The sequence below is a fragment of the Cuculus canorus genome, chromosome 2, assembly GCF_017976375.1.
Source record: "Cuculus canorus isolate bCucCan1 chromosome 2, bCucCan1.pri, whole genome shotgun sequence".
NCBI lineage: Eukaryota > Metazoa > Chordata > Aves > Cuculiformes > Cuculidae > Cuculus > Cuculus canorus.
In genome coordinates, this window is record NC_071402.1 from 105,847,371 (window position 1) to 105,873,793 (window position 26,423).

Sequence of the window (26,423 nt, forward strand, 5' to 3'; positions counted from 1 at the left end):
GGGGACACTTCTTCCCTACAGGCTTCTTCATCCCAGTGCCCTAGGAACTTAGTCATCCTCATTGTCACCTTGTTGCATCATTCCCTGCTTCAGCGTTTCTCAGGAGAGCAGGGCATATCCTTGGATGGCAGAGATGTAACTAAAACATCCCCATTTGAGAACAGCTGACTTGAGCATTTGGTTCTTGGTTTCCACTTTCAGTTCCTTCATTTTTCTGCTGCAGCTGCCTTAAATAATAAATGCAATTAGCCCTCTCCTTGGGCAGGTGACAGATTCAGGTGGTTGAAGAAAGAGGTAGAACTTCACAAAATATGGAAGCTGGGATACCTTGCTTAAACAAAGGCAAATACAAAACAGAGCATCAGTGCTGGAGGAACTGGTAAAGCCCAATTGCCACAGCAGCATGTATTGAATAAATATTTCAATACCTTTGGAAAAAAAAAAAAGAGTCATGAAAGCTGGAATTCTTGTAACATACCAGCTTCACTTATTAACTTACTTCCCAGCTAGTAATACAAGAATGCAACCTTCTAGAAAGAGATGGCAGTTGATTTTTAGACAGAGTTATGGTGGGGAACATGAGAGAAAAAAACAAAGCTGAAAAACATCAAAGCATGTTTCCTTCCACTGTAAAAGTGGAACAAGTGATGTCCACAACATTTATGTTGATGTTCTGGCAGAATCTCATTTATTAAATTTTCAGGTTTCGGAAACAAAGATGAAAATTCTACCCATTCCTTTATAGCTGCATGCTCTTACACAGGAAATCAAAGGAGAGCTGTAAAACATTGCCCTTGATGGAACTGCATTTTCCTGCGAGCAGACTTAACTGTACTGTATACGTGAATGTATGTATATTAAACGAAACAAGAACAAGATGTGTTCTTATTGGGAAAGAATCCCTGCAATATCCCTTAAGTTCCATTCCCTCTAGAGAACATCCCAAAGCCTACCAAAAAGCTGTCCAAAACCTGGAAACGTAGGTACAGGCTGAGGAAGTCGATTATCAGCCTGATGAGCAAGCTGTGTTTGCCCTGTTGGTATTATATCATATCCATACCATATAACTACTGTATCAGAGATTAAAAGAAGGTCATGCTGTATTATGAACCACTGTCTTTATTTTTAGTATTAGATAACTTTTCTCTTTTTTTCCCCCTACTGATTCTCTTTATGTCCTAAGGGCAGATCCTTTCTCTTGGGTCAGGAATGTAATAAGGCAGGTTTTCCTCTCTCCAGGATATTGTGTCTGTCTCACTGTTTTTAAATTGCCACAGAAAGCTCTTCTGAGCAAAATACAGTATTTTCTTTGTACAAGAGCCAACAATTGACGTATCCTTGGGGAATTCTCTGTCTTTAGCATTTAAACACACAAGTTGGATATGTTTAACCTATTGATAGGCAACGAAGACAACTACAGAATTTATCACAAGAGAACAAAAGGAAAAGCAGAAAGAAAGCTTGCTTTTTTTTTTTTTTTTGACTTGGGGACTGAGAACTTTTGTTCCTGTTGTTAGTGCAGAGGGATGAACAAAAAATAATCAGACCTATATTTTCAGCTGAAACAGGGAGGTGAGGAGATAACAACCCTTCTGTGTAGTGCCCTTCCAATTAGCATATACAGTTTTACATTTAGAGAATCAGACTTCTTCAAGCCCATACATAAAAAATCATATGATTCGCTGTGGCTTGCTTAAACAGCCTTTGAGGTAAAAAGATGACTCCTGCTCAGGCTTATAGTCAACTCCACAAAATGCAAATGTTCATTCATTATTATCACTTTGACTGCTCTCAGTCTTTGTGCATTTCTTGCTTCTGAACTTGTACACCCCATGAGACAAGAATAGTCTCGTTCCATGTGTTGCACTGACCCAAGATCTTTAATACATTTTTAAATCTGTCTGTAAACCCAGTCTTCTCCCAGTGGCAGCTGTACTAGCCCAGCTGTTGATCCCAACTGTTTGTTGCAACCTCTCTGGGGTTCCCCTCAGTCTGCCCTTCACATGGGAGTGCTCTCCCAGATGCCAGGAAACCAGCCAGACTAACCCAAGCCCTTCAGACTGAGGCAAGTGAATAAGCAGTTTATGAGCTATTGAGGCCATGATGTTGGAAGTACAGCAACATCTTGCTAAGAAAAGGTGATTAACTGTTAGGGGCAGAACCCAATGTGATCTCCCTCAACTCCTGCCACTTTCTTTCTTTCTGTTTCCATCCTCTGTTCCAGCTATCGGTTTCCATGCTGCCCTTATCCTGTGCCTGCAATCCCCATCCATCTAGTTCCGTTGGCTGTCTCAAGTTGTAAATCATCATTATTTTTCAGTTGACTTGGACTTCTAATTTTGATCCCTCCCTTTCTTCATTGACTGCTATTGCTAGGTCTCAAGGGGCAGAGATGGGAATCCAGAACAGCACAGAAATAAATGAGCTTCAAGCATGAATTCAGCTGGAATGCTGACTGAGGTCTAATTTTTTTCTTGCAACTAAGTATTAAAAGTCATGTACACAGAGTTAGTATATTGTTTGTAAAATAACCTAAATTATTATATCCTATTTTCCACATACTTCACTCCTTTCTGAAATAAGCACCTTTTTGACTGAAGCATTTGCAGTACATATTTTTGTACTATTTAAAAGAGTCACACTCCTCTCTCAGACATGTAACCCCAAAATATCTGATTACTGAAATGTGGTATGCCACTAGTCCTCATTGAGGTGCACAATCGTGACCAAATCTAGGGGGAGTAGGAGGCTTAATTTCTTAATAGTGGAAAACTTAGAAAGTTAAGTATTGAGGTTGAATGACAAGATCAAACATTACAGGCTGAGGAGTGCAGTGTGCAGACGGAGTATTTAGTGCATTCATTATACACAGAGGAAATTGCTGTGCAGTGTTTTTAAGATCCAGCTGATCTTAACTGTGGGTATTCCATTTCAGCCAAGGTGTCAAGACTGTTGAGGCGCTGACCTGCTTTGGGCCAGATCAGCAGATGGTGTAAATTGTCATGTTGCTAATAAGCGTTAGCAGAGATCTGTCGCAACAGCATTTCTTAAATCTTCCATAAACTATGCCAGACAGCCTCAAGAACTCTAATAGAATAACAATAAATGCCTCCAAAGGAAAGGAAGCATGAGTGGAGATAGTTATCTGGACTTGTGCCTATGCAGAAATGCAGAGTTCTTATAGCTATGGCTTCAACTTGGCTTCAGGAACTGCAAGCAGCTTAAGCAGTTATGCTACCATACAGGTTTAAATCAGCTTAAGTACTTCTTCCATCTCAGGAACTAAAAATGGCTTAAGTACTTATGCCACCCTAAGGGCGTGAGGTCAAAAGCACTCTCTTGACTTGTGCAGCAGGGAGGAGACATTGTGGACAGTCTCCTGTGGTTGTTCAGCCTAGTTGTGCCCGCAAATGATCTTTAGTAGAGAAAGGACAGAAAGGATCCATACCTTTTTTTTCTAGCAGATAAAAGGAAATTAAAATGCATGCATTGTTTTAACAGCTAGTCACAGGGTTTAGAGAGAGACTTGACTGCCGTGACTGAAAAGTGTCTGAAAAGTCTGCTGGGGATTTCAGTCCATGGAGATGCAGGTTTTTTACTCCTCACAATAGGATTTCTGTCATCACAGGAAATTTCCTACCTCACTAGGACCTCCTTTTTATCCTGACTTGTCTACAAAACTTTTTTCTGTCCATCTTGCCGTGGATCATGGAGTTAATCTTTATCAAGATGTTAATGAGATGGTAGAGGGGCCTTCCTGATGTCATCTTTTAGTTGCCTGACTACCTAAAATGGTAGCGCAGAGCAGTGATGAGCTGTGGATTGCATCCCTGGGGAGCAGGCAAGCATGGGTATTTGCTCAAGTGCTGCCCTGTCACTTTGCTGAAAGCTGATACTCCTTTTGCAATCACTCAGATATCTCAAGAAGCTGTGCGGGTCAAGAACCTTAAAAGTATGCACACCACTCATGAGTAAGTGACTGTGTTCAGTGGGTATCAAAGACCTAAATACCTCTGTGTATGTGGGCTTTAGCTTTCCTGGGTCTGAAGTCTCTGCCTTTACTGGGGCCATAGTAGTAGATACAATTTCCCAAGGTTTTTTTGTTAGGAAGGGTGCATTCACAAGTTATGAGTTACTCATACAGTTTGGTAGTGGTCTCAAGTACAAAGTGGAGGAGAGATCTGTACTTAAAAACTAAGTTAGGACAGGCAAGTTTGAATTCTGTTATACTGAGTCTGGTGAGCTCTGGTTTACTTCATACTATTCTGAAGTTGAAGTTGTACTAGGCCAGGTGAAGAGGAGGAACAAGAGGACCACTAAAGAGGAATGGACTAATGCAGTCCTGGATGAGGCAATGAGAAAAATAGGAACAAAATGACAGGCAGGACACATGGACTTCCACACCTCAGGCCAAAGCAGGGTGAGAGGAAGATTGAGGATTTGGTCATCCTAGAGAACACCAGAAGGAACCAGCTCATTTAATCCAGCAAATGAAGGCAGAGAGGAGAGTGTTGTCTCTCAGTTAGTTGAAGTGGGGGAAGGAGAGAAATAAACACCGTGCAGGGAAGCAGAGCTGTTGAAGCTAAAGGATAGTGCTGGCACAAGAACAGATGAGCATAAATTTGGCTGTGAATAAATTGAAGCTAGAAATTAGTTGCTAACAAGCAGAGGAGTGAGTTCCTAGAAGAGTTGTCCACTGGGAGCAGAGGGAACAGATCACCAATGTACTTAGAAGACGAAGCTTGCTCTGTCCATGACCAGATTATGTGTAGTGGGACATGCCACAGTGAGGGATGGGCTTGGTGACCAGGAAGCCCCCTGCTGTCTCTAACTGCATGTGGGCTTAAGGACAAATCCATACCCTATGCAAAACACTAAATAAGAGTACTCCCTGCAGGATTTATCAGTCAGGGACAGCTAATCCTCTTCCAAACCAGCCTCAGAGCTACCCAGTCTGTTACTGCTGGACACACTTTCCTCTGTGCAGCCCCGTGGGCTCCACAACTCCCTCATGCAGCTGCGGGATGTTCTTACTGCAATGCCTTCTCGCCATTCACTTGTTGTTTCCTATGCAGGAAATGCAGTGGCTCTGAGGGGCTTTCTCTGGCAGCATAGTCCAGGGGAACGCTTGTGCTAGAAGGTGATTTAAATGCTACTTCTGCTTGATGTCAGTAGTGAGGTTTAGTGAGGAGTTATTTAGCACCTACTTTTTTAGTTTTTAAAATGCAGGGAAATAACTGTGAGAAGATAAAAGTCTATAACTGCCATTGTAAGATTAAAATTAAATCAATTTTTGGCAATAGTGATGTGCCTTCTGCTGTACCACTAACTTACCACATGACACCAAATACAGCATGGTCTATTCCTGGTTTTCTCCAGCATATGTGAAGACATTTTCCCAACATTTTCTGCTTTATCTGCCAAATAACACTTCGCTTTCAGATGCAATCTCAGTTGCAGGTGACAATCATTCTTTTCTCGTGTTGTTCCAAAATCATTCCACCAGTATGAAGAGACTTTCCTCCTGCTGTTTCACTACTGTGAGAGCACATTTTTATTTTGTTTATGTGTTGAATAGCTAATGGGTTCCAAGCAGTCAGCTAGGATACACTTACATACTCCTGGAGGAGGGAAATGGAACGTTTCCTACCTCCAGTGTCAGCTCATATCATCTCTTACAATATAGAGTTGCACATACAGTGTGCATTGATTGTGTAAGAACATGTATTAAGTAGAATTAAGTACCATGTGAGCGTTTGTGCTTCCCATTACGTCTGTTTTTGAGCTTCTTCAGAAGAGATGGCAGGCCAACTTCAGCCTTTATTTCAGTGAATTTGATGGCTTTTTTTTTCCTTTTGCTCTGGAATTGAAATCCATCTCAGAGCTTCCACCTTCAAAGCCAGGGCATTCTGAGGTTGAAATCACTATTTAGGTCAGCTCACTCTGTTCATTTTTGGGGTGTTTTGGAGCCAAATGGTAATAGTAACATTTTTTAAAGAAAAGAAAATGAGCCAGGACAGACTGAGCTTTGGTAATGAGCATTGAAGTGGCATGAAAGTGACTGGTATTCTGCAAATGACCCCTGTTTAGCAGCTTTTTGGAGCTGTGTGCAATGGGAGATAGCTAGTAGAATCCCAGCTTTTCATGGGGGCTCTTTTTTTTCAGTCCAGAAATTCTTAGTAATAAAGAGCTGGTGCTTCAGAGCCTGATGTTAGTAACCCTGACACTAGGGAGTAATATCATTTGCTTTCATGCGCCTATTTACTGTAATAAGGATTACCAACGTAAGTAAAACTTGCAGGTTTGGGCCTACAAAATTAAAAGAAAAGCTTTTTCACATCCTTAAACTGCATCAAAATTCAATTTCACCAGGAAAAAAAAATCCTTCTGATCTAGTCCCTGGAATGTGACATTTCATGGGTGTAATAAGGTTACAAACAGATTATAAATTGAAACCCTATAAATCCTTATTGTACTGTACCAAAGCTGCTGCTTTGCATAATACTCTTATTCCTGACTGTTCTTTGTTTTACAAGCTCAAAACTATTCATTCCATCTCATAATAGGGACCAGGGAGCCAAAACCACCGTGCAAAATCCAAAGGTAATTATCTGAGTCAAAGAACCTGAATGCCGGAGTTCACAAAGTTCTGAACTTCTCTAATTGCCGTTGTTTGCACAGTGAGACCTCCCTCTTCCTTTAAACATGTTGTAAATGTAGCACATCTTTTCTGCCTAATGATAAAAAAATCCATTATAGATTCAGTTCCTGTTTCGTATTTGTGTAGTTCTGCCTACGTGTCCATAGCAGATGACTGATCAGTTTTCAAATCGTAACTTGAGCGAGTGAGGGCATTTGAATCTGGCCCTACGTGGTCAGGTTTACAAATGCTGTGAATCTCCTTACCTGAAAGCATTACCTGTTTTTGCTGTTGGCCTCTTACTTGTGTTGATTTCATGTCTAGCAAGTGTCTTCTTCCAGATCAGACTTCCAGTGTTTGGGCACATTTATAGGTCTGTTAAAATATCACCCCTCAGCAAAAAAGCAGTGGAGGAGCTCATCAGGGGTCTAAAGAAATTACACAGATTAGCAGATGACATCACGGGCTTGTTTCTCCCAAGCTTTACCTGAACATGAGGATTCTTAGGGGGGCTGCATGGGAACGAGATACCTTTGCAGGTGAGCTCTCAGAGGCCATTTGGAGCATCAGAGCAATGAGAGAAAACAGTGCAAAGAGGGGTTTGATTGTAGGAAGAGCAGAGGGAGTAGGAAAGGAGTGACAGGTTAAGAGAGCAGGACAGATGAGCATGGAGGGACACAGCAGTGCTCCAAGGGTGATCACAAGATACTTGACAAGTGAGCGAGTGGAGTGACATAGAGAAAAATGATCAAGTCACCATCCTGGGCAAGCTTTGTCAGCTGCTGCAGTGAGCCTGGGCTGCAGAGGAAGTGGAGAAGGGAGTTTTATGCCCATGAGAAAGGCCAGTTTTATTCGATGCTCACACTAATAAAGGCAGGAGGTCTGGAGGGTAAGGAGCAAGCTTGTTTTCTGGGACAAAGAGAAAAAGCGTCCTGTGGAGAATTTATCTGAAAAGTGTCTATGGTGTCTGAATGCCCACTCAGTGGGAGGTAAAAGGAGGTGCTATTGTGAACTGATTGAACCATCCTTGAAGTTTTTTGTATTAAGTGGAAAGCCTGTGTCATACGCTCAGATTTTCATTTCCCTCTTGGCTGTGTAGGTTTAACCAAATAACTTATGGCCTGTAATGTTTACAGGAAGTTTCTGCCAAGAATTACTTTAATGCGTTGCATTTTGTCCCATTACTTCTTTTGCTTTCAGGAAAGAAGAGTACACATTAAATTCACTGTACCTTTCCAATGCCATTTCACAGCACAAGGCTTCTGCACACTTTTGGTATAGGTGTGTATAGTATGAATAGACTAGAGATCTGCACTTGAAACATAAAGTCCTGCAGATTACGTGTTGTACCTTGTCCAGCACATCTGCTCTGCGCCCCATCACGGCTTTTAAGAAATGGTAATAAAGTCTGAGAAAGAGAAAAAGATCAGACATCTTTTATAGGCAATGCACATCTGTTTGCCATGGCAGTGCCACATAATTGTGAACTTAAGTGATTTACTTGGTTTTCTGATTGTTTTCAGGACTTCAGAAAAGATCAGGATTATCTTCTTTGTGTTCCACTATGAACTACTGAGTTTCTGCACAGCTGGCTTTTTTTTTTTTTTTTGTGAGCTACTTAGGGAGTAGATACAGATTTCATCCCTGTGCTGAGATCAAATATAAACTCTGGAAGGATTTTGTCTAGTACCTTAATGGAAATAATCACATTCGCTGAGGAATGTGGCCATCTAGTGGCCCAGCTAGTAAGCAGTGGTAGAAAATAAAGCAATGGGGAAGTCTCCGAGAGAGGCAGAGTTTCTCCAAGAGTCTGGGAGGTTATGTCATTAGCTCCTGCTGAAAAGCCAGCCTCCAGAAACCTTTGAAAGTTCAGGTTTAGGGTGCTTTTGTTGTTTTCTGAAGCTGTGCAAAAAATTCAAACAGTTAAACCTTGAAAAACCAAACCAGTCTTGAGGCTGGCCATGATTTGTCTTCCCATTTCAGAAACACAGTCAGTGAGAATTAAATCCATATTATAATGTTCTGCTGAACTGGGTGTCAGTGAAAGAAACAAGCTACTTTTCTGGAAGAGTTAGAGGTGCACAGCCTCAGCCTGTCTCTACGTACGCTCACGCAGATGACACAGACCACAGCAAGACATGTGCAGGCCTGCAGCAGATGTTGCTTCCAGAGACTCTCAGGAGGAACCGTACTTGACAATGGCAGAAGCCAACTTGATGGATGCTTCTGTGCTTAGTTTTCTGTTACTGTATTTTGTAGGGGTTACTTTCTGCTGCCACAATATGTAAACTAATCCAATACATTTACTGAAAGATCATGTGGTTCTTTAAAAGTTAAAAGTTTTGGTGGAAATTTGGTTTAGCAGTTCTGTTGATTTTTCAGGTTGGAGGACACATTTTTAAGGGCCTGATTTTGCAAACCTTGTTTGTGTTGAATGGCACTTCAGTAAGGCTTCCCTGATCTGGGAAAGCATTACTTAATGTGAATCACGCAAGTAGTGCTGTGCATGAGATTGTCCGGGGTCCATTTAACAGCCTCTATCCCTGACGTATGATCCAAAGCCTGCTTACATCAGTAGAAACAAATTCATGGGCCTTAGTGGACTTCCAATAAGACCTATAATTTGAACCTTGTGATCGCTTTGGAGCACAGACAAGCTTCTTACTCTTAGTACCGCAGGATCCTGGTTAGTACCTGAGCCTCAGGTGCTGTTCCAGTGTGAAGTTACAAAGGCTGATGATGATGTTACATTTCTGTTAACTATAATCTCTCTTCTACCCGAACAGCATATAAACAATGACCATATACATGGTGAGAAGAAAGAGTTCGTGTGCCGATGGCTGGACTGTTCCCGGGAGCAGAAACCATTCAAAGCCCAGTATATGCTGGTGGTCCACATGAGGAGACACACAGGGGAAAAGCCACACAAATGCACTGTGAGTAAAGAGGGATGAGTTCCAGGCTGTGCAGCAGGTGGGGCTTTGCAGGGAAGAGAGTGGTGCAGATGCTGCCTTTCCTGATCTCTTGTCTGTCAGACATTTGTTGGAGAAGAGGCTACCATGTCTGCTTTGTTATCCAGCTCGCCCAGATTACAGAGCTTTAGGAGAGGGGATTCACTGGATAGTTTGGCCTACTTCCTCGAGTTTAAAGTGCAATGAAGCCCAAAAGGCATTATTAAACTGGGCTTAGTTTGCTTCATTATTTAAAAGCACTTTCTCTACGAGCAGGGTGTTATTGCTGGCCCCCAGCCTCCTAATGACTTTGCAATGGATTTCTGTCTTAGATGAAGTACACAAATACTGTAAGAGAAGTTTTACATAGTGCTGGAAGCATTTTAATTTGAGCTGTGATGGACTTTGCCTGGGTAAAATTAAAATCCAACACATCAAAACAAAATTACATTGAGTAAGGTTATGAAGGCTTGGAAAGTCTCTAAACGTTTATAGGTCAGCTTTTACCATTTCCTGCAAGTCCAAAGATTAAAATTAATACAGACTTACTTCTTGTCTGCAGTTTGAAGGTTGTACAAAGGCCTACTCCAGACTAGAAAACTTGAAAACACATTTGAGATCTCACACTGGAGAAAAACCATATGTGTGTGAACATGAAGGCTGCAACAAAGCTTTCTCCAATGCATCCGACAGGGCCAAGCACCAGAACAGGACTCATTCCAATGAGGTGAGTAAGCACACCCTCAAAAAAAGAATTCAGCATCAAACAGACTTAAAACGTGGTCATAACAATTTATTACAGAGAACATGCACAGAAATCCTCAGCGACCTATAAGGACTATGTTTTAGATGGCTCTTAACCAGCACAGTCGTTCCTGTGTCTTATGGACCTAGAGAGGCTGCAAGTTGTTTTGTTAAGTGTAGGAGAGGTTTGAGGGAGCGATATAATGGAAACACAGGCGTTAACCCCGGGCAGATCCCGATTTCCTTGAAAAGCTGGGCTCGTTTTTCCTTCTGGAGCTGAAGGGGCTGCCCAGCCCCTGGAGCACATCCCTTGCCTGGGGTGGTGGGGACACCTGGCGGCTGCCGAGGCTCAGCTCCCGACACGGCTTCCAGAGTCCTTCTGGGCTGCTGGAGACAGCTGTAGAGGCGTCTCCAGGGTTTGGAAAATTTGGGTTGCCCTGTGACCTTTGAGTCATGCCTTCTCCTTCCTCGCTGAGGTATTTCACTCTTTATTTTCATCCTTTTCAGACCTCGTGGAGTAAGGATGCAGTGGAAGGGATTTGATCTTTCTCAAGCAAATCAGCTCTGGCAGTCACAGCCATCTCCTGAACTCTCAGTGTAACACCTCTTTATTATAGTGTGTTTCCTGTTACTGCTGCCCCCTCTTTCAGGAATCACACCATCTCCATGACTTGTCCCTGTTGTACTGCCCCATTTCAAGTTACACAGGAAATCACATAATCTCAGTCTTGGAGCCCAGTCTCTCCTCCTTGACCTGTCCTTATACTCCTTCACCTGTAGCCTAAACCTGGAAGAACTGGAAGTGTGGGACATAGCATAGTGGAAACCATAGCAGCTATATCCATTTTCACAAGGCTTGTGTCCTTCTCTGTCTTTCTGTCAGGTCTGTTGCAGGGATTCACTAGGCCTGGCAGATTCTCCTGAGAATATTCATCTTCTCCTAGTCCTCTGGTTCCCACAGCATCTCTGAGTTCACCCTGTCTCTGCAGTGTGTGCTCTCATCAGCCCAACTGAAAGCTGCACTAAAGCCCTGCGGCAATTTTGGGAACTTTCAGTACCGTGGAAGGAAAGTCACCAAGTCTTGCCATTAGCTGGCTGGGCTTTTTGTCATTCACTCGCTGAACCAATCTGTTTTTTTCCTAGTTAAGGAGTAAGATCCTCTCAAACTTTAAGACATGACCAGTACTGGCTGTGTTTTAAGATCAGGATTTCATATCTTAACAGTAAGTCACCAAGAAAAATTTTCTGCTACTCATCAATTCTTGTACATGAAGCAGCAAGGGCAAATGAAAAATGTCCTTCACCATTATTTCACAATGAAAAAGAAGTTCTTAAGCAATAGATATTGATGGAGTGCTTTGAATACTGTGGAAAGTCCAGACCCAGGTCAGCACTTTCTCCTATTGCCATTTTGGTTGTTAGTACATCGTCTATAGACAGGTTTAAAAGCAGCTGATGTATCTTGATACAGATACGCCTTACACATGTAGAAGAGAGCCAACTGAGGGAGACTCGTACTTCCATAGCATCTTAGAATCATAGAATATTTAGGGTTGGAAGGGACCTTAAAAATCATCTAGTTCCAACCCCCCTGCCATGGGCAGGGACATCCCACTAGATCAGGCTGCCCAACGCCCCATCCAGCCTGGCCTTGAACACCTCCAGGGATGGGGCAGCTGCAATTTCCCTTGGCAACCTCTTCCAGTGTCTCACCACTCTCATGGTGAAGAAATTCTTCCTAATGTCTAGTCTAAATCTGCCCCTCTCCAGTTTGTACCCATTCTCCCTTGTCCTATCACCACAAGCCTTTATCAACAGCCCCTCTCCAGCTTTCTCGTAGCCCCCTTCAGGTACTGGAAGGTCGCTATGAGATCTCCTTGGAGCCTTCTCTTCTCCAGGCTGAACAAGCCCAACTCTCTCAGCCTGTCCTCAGCCCTCCGATCATCTTTGCAGCCCTCCTCTGGACCCATTGCAACAGCTCCATATCCTTCTTACGTTGAGGATGCCAGAACTGGGCACAGTACTCCAGATGAGGTCTCACAAGAGAGGAATAAAGGGGCAGAATCACCTCCCTCAACCTGCTGGCCACACTTCTTTTGATGCAGCCCAGGACACGGTTGGCCTTCTGGGCTGCGAGAGCACATTGCCGGCTCATGTTGAGCTTCTTATCGACCAGCACCCCCGAGTCCTTCTCCTTAGGGCTGCTCTCAATCACATCTTCCACCATCATGTACTGAAAATGGGGATTTCCCCAACCCAGGTGTAGGACCTTACACTTGGCCTTGTTGAACTTCATGAGGTTTGTACAGCCCCATTTCTCCAGTCTCTCCAGGTCCCTCTGGATGGCATCCTGTCCTTCCGGTGTGGCAACTATACCACTCCACTTGGTGTCATCCACAAACTTGCTGAGGGTGCACTCAATCTCGCTGTGATAAAAGCTACCTCACTAGATAGCATCAACTTTAAATTGCTCATGATAAGCATTTTTTCTCCAATTCAAGTCAATGGGAATTTTTTCCACTCATGTCAGTGGAAACAGGCTCAGGCCTTAGACAGCCATGAAGAATCTACATTTGTCAAAGGGTCCACAGTGCCATGTGTAAGCAGACAATGAACGCCTTTGAGGAACTCTGCATGAGAATCTCTCTCTTTTCTTGAGGGCTAGTATAAATAAGACTTTAAAAGAGTGGTTTCTTGGAAACAATTCAGTAATAAAAGTGAGTGTATGAGACTTTGTGTTTAGGAAGGGTTCAACTCCTCCTTCCAGTCCTCAAGAACATAGTCTTTGTCAAATTATGTGACAGTAGATTTACTTTATTGTGCATTGCTTAGTGAACTAGAGAAATTCAAAGACAAAGAAAGCAAGCTTTATAAAAAAAGGGTAATTAGTTATGTAAGTAGCACTAATGGCATTATATTGGTGATCTGAAGGAGCCAGGAAAAAAAGAATTCTTCTTCGGATAATCCTGCCTGAACAAATGTCCCAACGTGTTTTGAAGGGTTTGTTTGCCTCTGAGGTGGGTACTGGGCATGCTAAAAACGGTATCAAACTGCTCAGGGCAGTGGACAGGATAGAAAATTGGGTAAATCTTCATAAATTGCCATAGCTCTGTTGACTCTTCTGCTAGGATAAGTCAAAGCTGTGCCAGTTCATATCATGAACTCAGCTCTCTGCAAACTATGCAGTCTTAATGGGTACCTTCGAAACCAAGGGGAATTGATAGGTATGACTAGGCGCAGTCCCTGCAGAAACCACAAATTAGATAACAAATTCACTGTGAAAGCGTATAAGTGTAACACCAGCTGTGTGCCAAGGAACTTTTCAGGAGTCCCACGTGGAATTAAATCTAATTTAAATGTTTTTCCTGTATTGGCAGAAACCGTATGTTTGCAAGATACCGGGCTGCACAAAGCGCTACACAGACCCCAGTTCTCTCCGGAAACATGTGAAGACTGTACATGGCCCAGAGGCACATGTCACCAAGAAGCAGCGGGGAGATATCCACCCGAGGCCTCCACCACCGAGAGACCCAGGCAGCCACTCTCAGACCCGATCACCAGGCCATCAGACTCAGGGTGCAATTGGTGAGCAGAAGGACCTCAGCAACACTACCTCAAAGCGTGAAGAATGCCTCCAAGTGAAAGCGGTCAAGTCAGAAAAACCAATGGTATGCAATACACCGTGCCACTCCTTTTGTCCTTTCTCTTCTTGCAACCAGTTAATAATTCCTTTATGAAAAGCTCAAGTCCTTAAACTATGGGTCACAAGGTTAGGTTTGGTGAGGTTTTCTTTTTCATTTACATTGTAAAATGTTTTTAAAGCCTAAGAAATAGCAAATAAAAAGATTACATATAGTCTGCAATATGCAGTAAGTACACTGCTGGCAACTCTAACAAAAATTGTTTTTCTTAAAGTTTCATCTTTTGGAATCAGGATATTATGAGAAAAGCACAGTTTTCATTTTTATAAAGCCGTTTTTTTTCAACACTGCTGTTTACAGAAGAAAGTTAAGAGAACATGAATACTGCAGGCTCAAAACCAGAATGTGAAAAAAAAAACAAGTCCAAAAGACTAAGAACATGATATTGATTTTGGTGATATTTGGAGAAATTGGGGAAACAATCAGATTTCAGGGCTTGAGGTTGTCAGGTCATGGATCAAACTGAAGCAGTATAAATTTATTTTATTAAACAGCAGGAGGAAATCTTTTGATAACATTTGACCTCTATTGTGATGTGACCACTTATGCTAATCTCATATTTAATTTAACTTGACCCAGTTAACCTAATTCCAATTTAACTAAATTGAACTGAATTAAGAATCTCTGCAGGTCGTTTCACTGGTTTACCTTAATGTGTTACATTAAACCAGTATAACCTTGAACTGATGTCAACAGGGCCTTATCCCATTGTTTTACATGCTATCTTAAATAAAGATGTTCTTATTTCATCAGCCTGCATTTCACTTGCCATCCGTCCTCTCCACAGGGGTTAAAACCAGCAATGGAAGTCACTCTATCCTCTTCCACATCTGAGTCTAGAGGTCATTTGGACCCAGCCCTTGGGGGCTACAAATGCGAGCCCTCCAAATTCTGTGCATATTGTTAATCATGCTGCACTTCAAAGTAATTACTCATTGAAATACAAGTTAGTGTTATATTGTGCTGAAGGCCTCAAACGGTGAGGTATTAATCCTGAGTACAGAAACTTCTAAGGGCCCAGAGATAACTCCCTCTGAAGCCTAAAGGACATCCTCGGCCATCTTTGGTGATAACTGCCTTAGGCTACAAAGGAGTAAACCCCATTCCCCTCTTGCTCAGCTAGGTACATCTGCAGCGTTATTGAGGCATGTTGAGCATAGGTGGTTTTAACATGAATGACATTTGCAGAAGAGGGTTAGTAATGCTGATTGTTTACATCGTATTAAATATTTCTCACGGAAAAATATTTTCTAAAAACAATTCTGTATTTCCTGCTTTTCATTGCTTGTCTGAATTAAGATATACGTTACCTTTTTTTCAACTAATCCAATGTCTTTTCTGTCTAATGCTCTTAAATGTCTTGTTCTAACTTCCTAAGGACAGTGGGTAATAAGGTGAGGGCATTTTAACTTTTCTGCTGTTTTCCTTATTGCAACATTATTTATGTCTTTTTATTTTAGCCTTCTGTCTATTGTCCAATCATTCCTTTATTTAGTAATGTGGAATTCATTAGACTCATTCCCAAATGTAATGTGCTGTGAGCATTTTGCAACACTTGACATGTGAAAAATCTGGCTTCTGTTGGTGAAATGTCTTCAGAAGTGTCTTTGTACCTTCCCCTCTAGATAAGACATCCATTTTTTTCATGCATTGCACATCTAGAAATATACGTTCCCCATAATACAGTTCTTAATTCTGTAACCTGCCTCACTGTGATCTTGACACATGGCTACAAGAACGGGCTTTTAACCGTTATTACTCTTCTCCCATAAGGCACGGAGCTATTGTCCAGAAGCACAAACTCTCTTCTGTATAATAACTGTTATTTCTAGTCTTGTTGCCAAATCTGCCATGGCCAGGATTTGGAAATGAACTTGCTCAGTGTGGCCTCATAAATTCTAAGTATCACCGTTCAAGTTAGAAGTAATAAAATAGTTATTGCATCTTAATGGACTCCTCAGGGGCATATGAAGCTACAGAAGTGCCATGAGTCTGTGTCTTCATTCACTGATATTAAGTGAGAGCTGTCACTGCTGTGTCAGGAATTCTAGCTATAATTTGTCGGTAAAACATACCAAAATATCACAGACTGGCAGAAGAAGAAAAATTAAAACAGAAGCCCCCAAAGTGAAACACTTGCATGACACTGTTCTTGGGAGGAAAATGCATGCCTCACTGATTTGTGATCACACTGATACGACCTACAGTAGGTATTGCATCCAGAGACTCCTGTCTGTCTTACTGTCTGCTTTGTCTGTCAGTCCATCTGAGTGTTTCAGTTTGTCAGAGACACTTTCCCATTCTTTTATGAGAACTTCGTGAGTTTAAAAAATAAATCAAGGCCGTGTTTCCCTACAGCAAGAATTCTGGTAGGGCAGCAGGCAGCACTGTCTGTTAAGAAAGAAGCAGCTATTGTGGTGGGATTAGCAGCCTGTACAATGTACTTAAATTTAATTCTTAAATTTAAAATCTTAAGTTCTAATTTGATTGAGTAAATCATTGCCTTCTTGATTCAGGGCAGAGGTGGTATGAGTTAGGTATAAGAGGACGTGTAACTTAGACCCTAGTGCTGCTAGAGTCACAGAACACTGATAATATGATACAGTATTTTTTGCACTGATGTTTTGTCCCTGTTTTATTTCACGCCAACATTTCAGGCCAACCACTGCTTGTAACAATGAGCCTTAAGCTTGGAAAATACTTACATTCTTTAGCCACAAGTCTAATTAAAAAAATCCAAATTCCAGTGTTATTGGAGTCTTGTCTGTTTACTTGCTGCAAGCCTGGCAGTGTAAATTAGACCTCATAACATGGCCAAATTCTGATTTGGTTTATTGAGCTGCAGTTTCAGTTGGGAACAGAGCATACCTAGAGTACCCATACATACAGGCTCAAAAAGGACATGAAATGATAGAAGCAGTTATGGGATTAACTGAAATAAATGTCTTGCATAGACATAATGTATGCTATCAGCAATATATTGAAAGGGATTGTAATCTAGAGTTTTGCAATGGCATTCACTGCAGTTAAAATCAATATCAAGAAAACCTCTTAATGAATGGTCACTGTCGTCATTTAATGCTAAACTTTTCGTTTGGTTTTCTTTGGCTCCATTTAGACCCACATTTGCTGTAAACGCTCTTGTTAACATAGTTTGCTTAAGCTTCACTTTCTTTTGTTTCTTACTTCCCTCCAACAGACATCTCAGCCAAGCCCTGGTGGTCAGTCTACATGCAGCAGCGAACAGTCCCCCATCAGCAACTATTCCAACAATGGGATCGAGCTTACTCTGACTGGTGGTGGTAGTGTAGGAGACCTCAGTGTCATCGATGAAACCCCAATCATGGACTCTACCATTTCCACAGCCACCACAGCACTTGGCCTACAGGCCAGGAGGAATATGACAGGGACCAAGTGGATGGAGCAAGTCAAATTAGAAAGGTTGAAACAAGTTAATGGAATGCTTCCAAGACTGAACCCCGTTCCACCTTCCAAAGCCCCGACCTTGCCGCCTCTCGTAGGAAATGGTGAGATACTCATAACAGGAGTAGTAGCAGTTTTTATCTTAAAATTCATTGCTTGCTAGTTCAATCTTGAAAAGCCTGCAAAAGAGCACTGCAGCTTATGAAACTCAGCAGCTGTGAGAATGGTTCATACCTCTCTGTTTTATCCCTTAGCAGTCCTACTACCCACCCTGAGAGAAGTCTGATAGTCCCATGTTTTACACAACAGGGAGCATGAGGATAGGCATACATCACATTTTAAATATTCCCTACAGATAAAGGTTTGGACCCAAAATCATCACAATCCTGTATTGTTTTGAGGCAAGGCAGATAAGGTAAATACCTGCCAGTTCATTCTATGGAAGTCTTTCTGAGGAGGCCCTAACAAAACACACTTTAATAAATGCATTGGGCTGCCCTTTAATCAAACTGTTTTCCACGCACTTAAATGATCATATGTACAGATGCTACTGCTACAAAGGGTAGATAACCATGAATGGGAGCAAGGCAAGATTGAACTCTGAAGATCTGTAGTTGTCTTTGTACATGGAGCTGCTCATTGCCAAAATGTGCGTCCCTGCTGCCTCTACATTGCCCACAGCATGCCCATAGGTTTCTTGTCTCCACCCAGGCATGACAGCTGAGGTTTTCCAAAACCCGTTCAAATGGAAAGAAACTATGTAAAATTAAGAAATATATTGTGTTTGCTTAAAGCCAAAACAAAACAAGGAAACCAGCAAAGATGTTTTGCAGTTGTTAGGAGTTATTTCAAGAATATTTCAAGCAATCTCAGAAATGACCCTGAATAGCCTCCAATTTGTATATTTTGTCATTCCATGCAAATGCCTATTTAATTATATTTTGCCTATAAAAAGCTCAGTTATGAATGTGTCCTTCTGGCACATCAGTCAGCATAGCTGCACTGCAGGCTAGAGCGCTACACCAGCTGATGACAGTTTGTGGCTATGGCCTATAAATTTTGTGCTGGGATTCACACTGAAATATTACTCTTCAGTCTTTGAATTAGCTTTTAACCTAAGAACACAGTTTTTAACCTCTCCTTCTTTCAAGAAAGATCACTCATCTGATTTGCTGTGATGATGCAGGCTGTTCTTCTATACTTCCCTTATTTCTTTACTGGGTGTTTTCTTCACAGGTTTCTGGGTGATGCCCATTTGTTTAACTGTGAATTTTACCTCCAGGTACCCAGTCAAACAGCAGCTGCAGCGTAGGAGGATCCATGACTATTCTGCCAAACAGAAATGAACTTTCAAGTACGGACATCACTGTGTTGAACATGCTGAACAGGAGGGACAGCAATACTAGCACAATCAGTTCAGCCTACTTGAGCAGCCGCAGGTCCTCTGGAATCTCGCCTTGCTTCTCCAGCCGGAGGTCCAGCAATGCCTCCCAGGCAGAGGGAAGACCTCAGAACGTGAGTGTTGCAGACTCCTATGACCCCATCTCAACAGATGCCTCCCGGCGCTCCAGTGAAGCGAGCCAGTGTGATGACCTGCCAAGTCTTCTCAGCCTCACTCCAGCCCAGCAATACAGGCTGAAAGCTAAATATGCAGCAGCTACTGGTGGACCCCCACCAACTCCACTGCCTAATATGGAGAGGATGAGCCTCAAAACAAGGATGGCACTTTTGGGTGACTGCAGGGAGTCTGGAGTATCTCCACTGCCCCCAGTGAATGCCCCTCGAAGATGTAGTGATGGTGGGGCAAATGGTTACAGCAGGAGGCATATTCTGCCTCATGATGCTCTAGGAAATGGGACAAGAAGAGCCAGTGATCCAGTAAGAATGGCCTCTGACAACCTCTCTGTCCCTAGAGTCCAGCGTTTCAACAGTCTTAATACCTTTAACCCTCCTGCACTGCCTCCATCCATGGAAAAGCGCAACCTTATTCTTCAGAATTATACTCGTTCTGAGGGTGGCGTCTTCCATGGCTTCAGCTCCCCCTGTCCTCCCAGCATCAGCGAGAACATTGCCCTGGAGGCTGCTACGATGGAAGCGAGTGGCAGTCTGAATGATGAGGATCTCCTGCCAGATGATGTGGTTCAGTATCTGAATTCCCAGAACCAGGGCATGTATGACCACTTGTTGAATAATGTCCTAGACAGCAACAAAATGCATCACAGCTCAGTGTTAGGAAATAACAACCCCAGCAACTTTGACCAAGCCCCTCCACCAAGCAGTCAGCAGGCAGGTTCCGAGGCGAACAAGAGTGACTTGCCCATTCAGTGGAATGAAGTAAGCTCAGGAAGTTCTGACTTATCTCCTTCAAAACTGAAATGTGGTCAGCGCTCAGCAGTGCAGCAGACTCGGGCCTTTGGGCTCTATAACGGTATGATGGCTCAGCAGCAAAACCTGGAGAGAAGCAATGTGGCCCAGCACAACGGCTGTCACAATCTAGTAGAGAACAATGGTTCCTACAGTTTACAGCAAAACATGGTTCTTGGCAGCGGAGCCCGTAATTCTTTCAGCCTGCAGCCCAGTAAGCCTTACAGTGAAACCATCAGCAGGCAAGCAGTGATGTCTGGGGCAATGGACAATACCTGTGGCATGGCAGTTCAAGGGCAAAAGCTGAGAAGCAGCAATGTGCCAGTGAGTGGGAACCAGCAAAATTTCAGCCATCCCATGGCCTCCAGCGATCAAGCCACCAGTGTGGCAAATGGGATGCAGAACAGAAATATGATGGAACAGGAATATTTGCAAAACCAGCCAGTCGGAGACAGCGTTCACTACCAGGAAGTCAATCAATCCGGTCAAATGATGCTAGGGCAGGTTAGTCCTACCTCACAAAACAGCCTGTATCAAGGGCCACAGAGTTGTCCACCAATGTCTCACACCATTGGTAGCCAGCCTTCAAGTTTGGTGATGGCCAAAAGTTACCAGCCTTGCTCTAATTATAGTGGCAACAGACGTCAAAATGTGTTGAGAAACAACCTGGCACAACAGCAAGGACACGTAAGTGATGGCAACCAGACATACAGGGTAAACACTATTAAGATGGAAATGCAAGGTCAATCACAGCAGTTCTGCTCTAATGTGCAGAATTACTCTGGTCAGTTATATGACCAAACTACAGGCTTTAGCCACCAAGCTATGAAAACAAGTTCTTTCTTTGGTTCGGAAGCTAACTGCCTGCTGCAGGGGACCGCAACTGCAAACTCTGCTGAACTTCTGTCCCCGGGGGCTAACCAAGTGTCGAGCACTGTTGACAGCATTGACAGCAACAGCCTAGAGGGTGTGCAGATTGATTTCGATGCTATCATAGATGATGGGGATCACGTCAGCTTAATTTCAGGAGCCCTGAGCCCGAGTATCATTCAGAATCTCTCCCGCAATTCCTCACGCCTCACCACTCCCCGAGCGTCTCTTACATTCCCAGCTATGCCCGTAAGCACAACTAACATGGCTATTGGGGACATGAGCTCTTTGTTGACCTCACTTGCAGAAGAAAGCAAGTTTCTTGCTGTTATGCAATAGACATTTAAAACAAAACAAAACAAAAAAACCTTAGGAGATAACAGATGAAAAAAAAAAAGACTCATATTTTTTAGTTGTGTATGTATTTTAGCAATCTCATCTCACCTAAATGGGATGCGTTTCAAGTATATTCCTTTTATGGAATAAGGACTCTGAAAACCCTAAAGTGTTCTAGGGAGAAACTGTCTTCCATTTCAGTTTTGAATCAGTATTGCTACACCCATTCCCCCCCTCTCTCTCCTCTCTCCCTTTTTGAATGTCTGTATGCTTCCTTTTTCTTCTTCTTCTTTTTTTTTTTTAATTGTAAACCAATGTAAACGTGTGAAGTGCATGTTTTTGTTTTGTTTTGGGTTTTTTTAAAGAAAATTCTGATGAAATGACTTTGCAATTTTCTGTTACTCAAAAGAAAATAGACCTTATAAAACTGTTACAACTTTCCCCCCTGAACATATAGGCACAAAATAACCGGACACAATGTGAAGTGAGCATACAGTCATTAAATCTTCTCTGGCTGCAGTGGATACATTGCACTGAGGTGGACAACCAGTTTACAAATGCACTTCCACAGAACCTTAGGCTGTAGTTTCAAAGTCATGGAGCACAAGAAATTAGGAGGTTTAAACAAATAAGAAATGTAAAACCATCTGCCCTTTGATCCCTAGCAAATGTTTAAGGTTTTTGTAAACACACAGAGATAGCTGTCACTGCCTTCTTAATGATACTGGGATTGTGTCATGTTTAATCCATTTCAGAGGAAGGAAAGCACCAGAAAGCTATTCTTATTCCAACTCTTATATTTTGCAGTATTTAATGTTACCTCTTTCAGCCTTCTTTTTTTAAATGACTGGATAGTAAAATTGTGAGTATGTTTGGTGATTTGAGTAGCCTATAATCCGTTCATTGCATACCACATTTGTGGAGAGATGATCAGGGTCTTATGGAGTATTTCATACAGTGAAATAATAAAATTTCAGTATTTCATACTGGGGACTTTTCTTTTTTAAATGCAAATTGTTAAGATTTAATTTGCAGAGCCACTGGTTCGTTCTTGCAGTAACAATTCCTTTGCCATAAGAACTGTCTTCTGGACCCCTTTTAGCAAGTACAGCTCTGATAATCTTAAATGTTTTTTTCCCAGTGTACCCAGGCTTTACAAAATTCAAAAATTTACACTGCCATCAAAAATGGCCAAGAAATAAGCACAACAGCAAGTATGTCTGGTAACTAATCAAACCTCAAAAAGACCAACCCAACCTCTCTGCCGTGGTATCACCAATGAGCATTTCATTCCGTAGCAAAGCAGTGGGTCAATGCCTAGGCTCAGTTATACCAGCAAAAATTGGAGCTAATGCACTGTGTTTGTGAAGCTACTCACTGGTAGAGGTGAATGGCATTTGTTCCATAAGCACTAGCTTTTCTACCTTGTTATTTTGCTGTGTTGGGCTTCATGTCTGCACCCCTGAATACACATTGCTACTGGGCAAACAGGTTGGGATGGAGACCAATTACAAGACCAGTAAGGTTTAAGTTTACCCACTCCTAGAAGCTGTGTTCGTCCAGCCCTCACAGGCTCCTCAGTTAAATCCCGATAGTAAAATGCTGCTATGGGTGTAAATGGTGCAGGCACTTAGAGTCATGGATTTGACGTCTGTAAGTCAATGAGATGGGGGAGTATGGTCAGTTTTGAAATACAGAAAAACTTTAGCCCAGTCAAAATTAGGAGCAGCACCAGAAAGTGAAGGTGGTTTCTACAGGCTAGAGGGCTGCAGCACTCTTTTTGGCTGTATAAGAAGGTGAAATACTAGCTGATTCAGGACCTGGCATTTGAGGAATGTGTAGGAATGCAGCCTCAGTGAAGCTGTAGGATAGCACTGATCTGTTAACAGCTGTTAGAATCAGAGGAGGAAGCTGTAAATCTGTAGGAAAACATCATGGGAGTCCAGTGCTGGGTCCATATTTGGGCTTAGCACAGCATGTACCAAGTGATTGCACTATGAGCTGAAAAGTCAGAAATCAAGACAAATGTGAGTATCCTACAGCTTTTATCATCATCTAGGTCCTATCTTCCTCCATGTCTTTAGCAAGTGTTTCTTCCTTCCTCTGCCTCACACACACACATTCCCTTGAGCTGCTCTTTGTCTTTTGTTGGTTCCCCTAGCTCCTTACCCACAACCAACTCTCACAGTTCTTCCACTGTGGTCCCTGTGCTGCATGGGACACCAGCACAGCTCACCATGGCAAATGGCTGGTTTGCTCTTGCAGGGTGGCAAGCCTGCTCCCTTTTGCACTCTAGTCACCTAGAGGCCACCCTGTCAAGACCTGCTGACTGTACTCAGCCCTTGCCCTTGTCCTGCTGCCACAGTGAGGAGGGATGCCTCTGCCCAGGCAGATCACCAGGGAAGGAGGGATGCTTCAGCAGCTGTGTTGTACATTGCAGCGCTACAATACAGCTCACACCCGTTCTGAGAAACAGCAGCATATGCATGAGGAAAGGCTGTGCTGGAGACGTTTCAGATGGTTCTTGGTAACCAATCACTCGCTGTTTATTAAGCCATCAATAACTTGTTTATAAACAATTTAAACAGGGAGACTTATGACTAGCTTGGGAGTAGGTGGCTTGGGAGAGAAGCCTTTTATTGTTATAGAGCGAATACATTAAAAGAAAACCAACGAAAACTATTTTTTTAAACACAGTTTTCCAGTTCATAATTGTATTTGCTAGTCCAATTGAATCTGGGAAGCTATTAACAGATGTGATCCATCAGAGCTTAGAAGGAGCCATTCATATTCCTTAAGGCTAAAAGGGACTGTTTGAGTAGCTAATTTGCCTTCCTGGATTTGACGAACCTTTGTCACTCACTTACCCCTGTCTTGGGCCAACAATGTGTCTTGGCCAAAACCACATACTCTGTTTTGATTTGACGAAGTTGAAGAACAGAGACTCCACCACATCCCCGGGGAGTTTGTACAAATGGTTTATCATTTTCACCATTAAGTGTATGTGCCACATGTCTATTCATGTGTCACTTTTCAGCTTTTAGTATCTTCTTATGCTTTCCTGGTTTATGCTAAAAGCCTGTTTTGGTACCTCCGAGGGTAGCAATACATCATAGCCCAGCTATCTTGAGTTTTGGTTTTGTTATGATAGGATAAACTGGGCTCTCTGAGCGTGTCATTGTTAGACTGGACACCAGCTTTCAGTTGTTAACCTCCCTCTAAATGTGTGGCAGTGTGCAGCAAGTCCCACCAACATCACTCACATGTTTACTGGCATCCAGCTACACTTGCTCTTCCAGTTAGAGAGCCAAAACTTGCTTTTGTGTAACTGGCACATCAGTTGCCATCGCCATAGCAGCTGGAAACCCACTGCTCACCCTAGAGTACTAGAAAATGCAGAAAATATTGTGAATTTCCTACTTTTAAAGCATTGCGGCCTGAGTCTGACTCATCTTTTCTTCTAATGGCTCTGTGGGTGTCTTCTGGATTCATTACTGTTGGCCTTGGGCTCACCTGCCTGTGCACACATATTTCTCCCATCGGTTTTACTTTCCACAAAGTAGGATTTGCCAGCGAGAGTTCATCCGTCAGGTACTCCTGGGTGTAAGAAAGGTGGTTTTGCAGAGAAGTCAGTGAGCTTCCAGAGGGGCTTTCCTGGCAAGTACAAAGGCCCCATATATCCACATGGCAGATGATGTTATTCTCTCTTTGGAGAATGGCCCCAAACGGTACGTGCATTAAGGTGCTGACTGGCTCTGTCACTTCCAGTCATTGCTTTTCCCTCACCTCTTGATGTAATGGCCAGTCGGCTCGCCCATGCCTGCTGCACAATGGCTCGTCCTTCTGAACAGCAGTGTTTATGTTCTTGCAATGTATGTGCCTTATTTTGTGTTGATCCTGTAAAAGAGAGGGACCAAAATGTGTTGCCAAATTTTCCTGATGAGGCTGTACTCGCCATTCAGCTAATAGCACATACCACTGTTAATAGTGTCTGAAACGTCTTGTAAACCTCTGGTATTCACGTGTTATTGTCCTTGGATTGGTGGAATGTCTCCTATGGAACAGTTACTGTTGTCAGTCCTGCAGATGTGTAAGATAAAACTGTGTTCATTTTTTCTTTTTTATTTTTAGGTTTTTTTTATAAAGCTTGTAATCCTTTTTTTTTAAAAAAAGAAGAAAATATGTAAATACATTTACATACGGTAGGAGTAGTGTTCAGCTGTAATGGGCCTTAGTGGTCTTCATTTGATAAACCTGCAGTTATGATCTGATGTTTCTCGAGCCTTAGGTTGATCTGAAGGGTCTGTAGCACTGTGTACATATAAACTGTACTTCTGCTTTCAGAACCACTTAGCTCTTTTGTAACAAAGAAAACAAATGTTTCTTACAATGTCAATAAAAACACAAAAGCCTTTGTACTTAAGTTCTTAGCTTTCAGCTTTTAAAATATTTCCTTGGGGGGAGGGAGTTATTTTTTGGTGTGGCTGAAGAGCCTGAATGCAATCAGCGTATCGCTTCCACTAATGCTCTCTTGCTTTTCTGTTTCTGCTTCCCAGCTTGTTGCTTCACTTCAGGCTTTAAAGAAATGATGGAGGAAGCAAAACGTTTACCTTCTTTCTGAAGAAAAATGGTTGAGCGGTGCCAGGTGGAGAAATAAATGAAAATGCAGTGTCACACATATAAACTGTTAGAAAGAAGAAAAGGGACAGATCTGATTACCTCTGCTGGAAGAGCAGGCATTTCATAGATCAAAGCCAAGCTGTGCTAGACTATGGGCTGTATATGTTGTATTTTCATCCCTTGCTTACCAAGGGTCTCTTGCAAATGCTCAGCCACCCATGAAGAAGCACAGGAAAGCGGAGGAAAAGCTCCTCTGGCTGGGTTAGTTTGTAGGTGTCTACTCTGGCAGGTTATTGGATAATCTGCAGAAGAACTAGATGCTGGCTTCTTCAAGGCTGGACAAACTTAATGAGTGTCCCTGTTGTGTATAGCAATTGTGGATGATGTCTAGGTACTTGTGGCAAACAGTGTAGAAGAAGTTGTAGCGCTACTTATTTTTAAAGTCACTGAGCTGTTCTCATTTCAAGAACTTCTGTTTTCATTGCTCGTACTTTGGCAAGAACTGGACCACTCTGTTGAGTTGCCAGTGCTTAGCTTCTGCCTTAGTACTTACTCAGCCAAAACAGGTGAGCCATTTCCACAGCCAAGGGAAGTAACCCTGCATTGTTATTCGCTCATCTTAACTCTTTTCTGTTTTGGTTTGTGGTTTTTTTTTGATCACCCTTCAGCCATTATTAAGTTTTTGTTGTTTACCGTAGAGTTTAAGGCTTGGGAAGGACAAAGGGCAGAAGGGAGAGGTGTAGCAAGCCCATCTGAGAAGCCAGTGAGGCAGTA

At 42.5% G+C, this 26,423-nt stretch overlaps 1 protein-coding gene across 4 annotated transcripts in view; it reads left to right on the forward strand.

The window, feature by feature from the left end:
- Positions 1-25,433, forward strand: part of GLI3 (GLI family zinc finger 3) — a 211,403-nt gene extending 185,970 nt beyond the window's left edge. For all 4 annotated transcript variants that reach the window (XM_054059828.1, XM_054059825.1, XM_054059826.1 and 1 more), the window contains 5 exons: positions 9,427-9,576; positions 10,154-10,318; positions 13,713-14,003; positions 17,236-17,563; positions 18,742-25,433. In XM_054059828.1, the coding sequence (XP_053915803.1) occupies positions 9,427-9,576; positions 10,154-10,318; positions 13,713-14,003; positions 17,236-17,563; positions 18,742-21,032 (3,225 nt within the window). In that variant the 3' untranslated portion in view covers positions 21,033-25,433. The remainder of the gene's footprint in view (positions 1-9,426; positions 9,577-10,153; positions 10,319-13,712; positions 14,004-17,235; positions 17,564-18,741) is intronic.
- Positions 25,434-26,423: the final 990 nt, after the last annotated feature.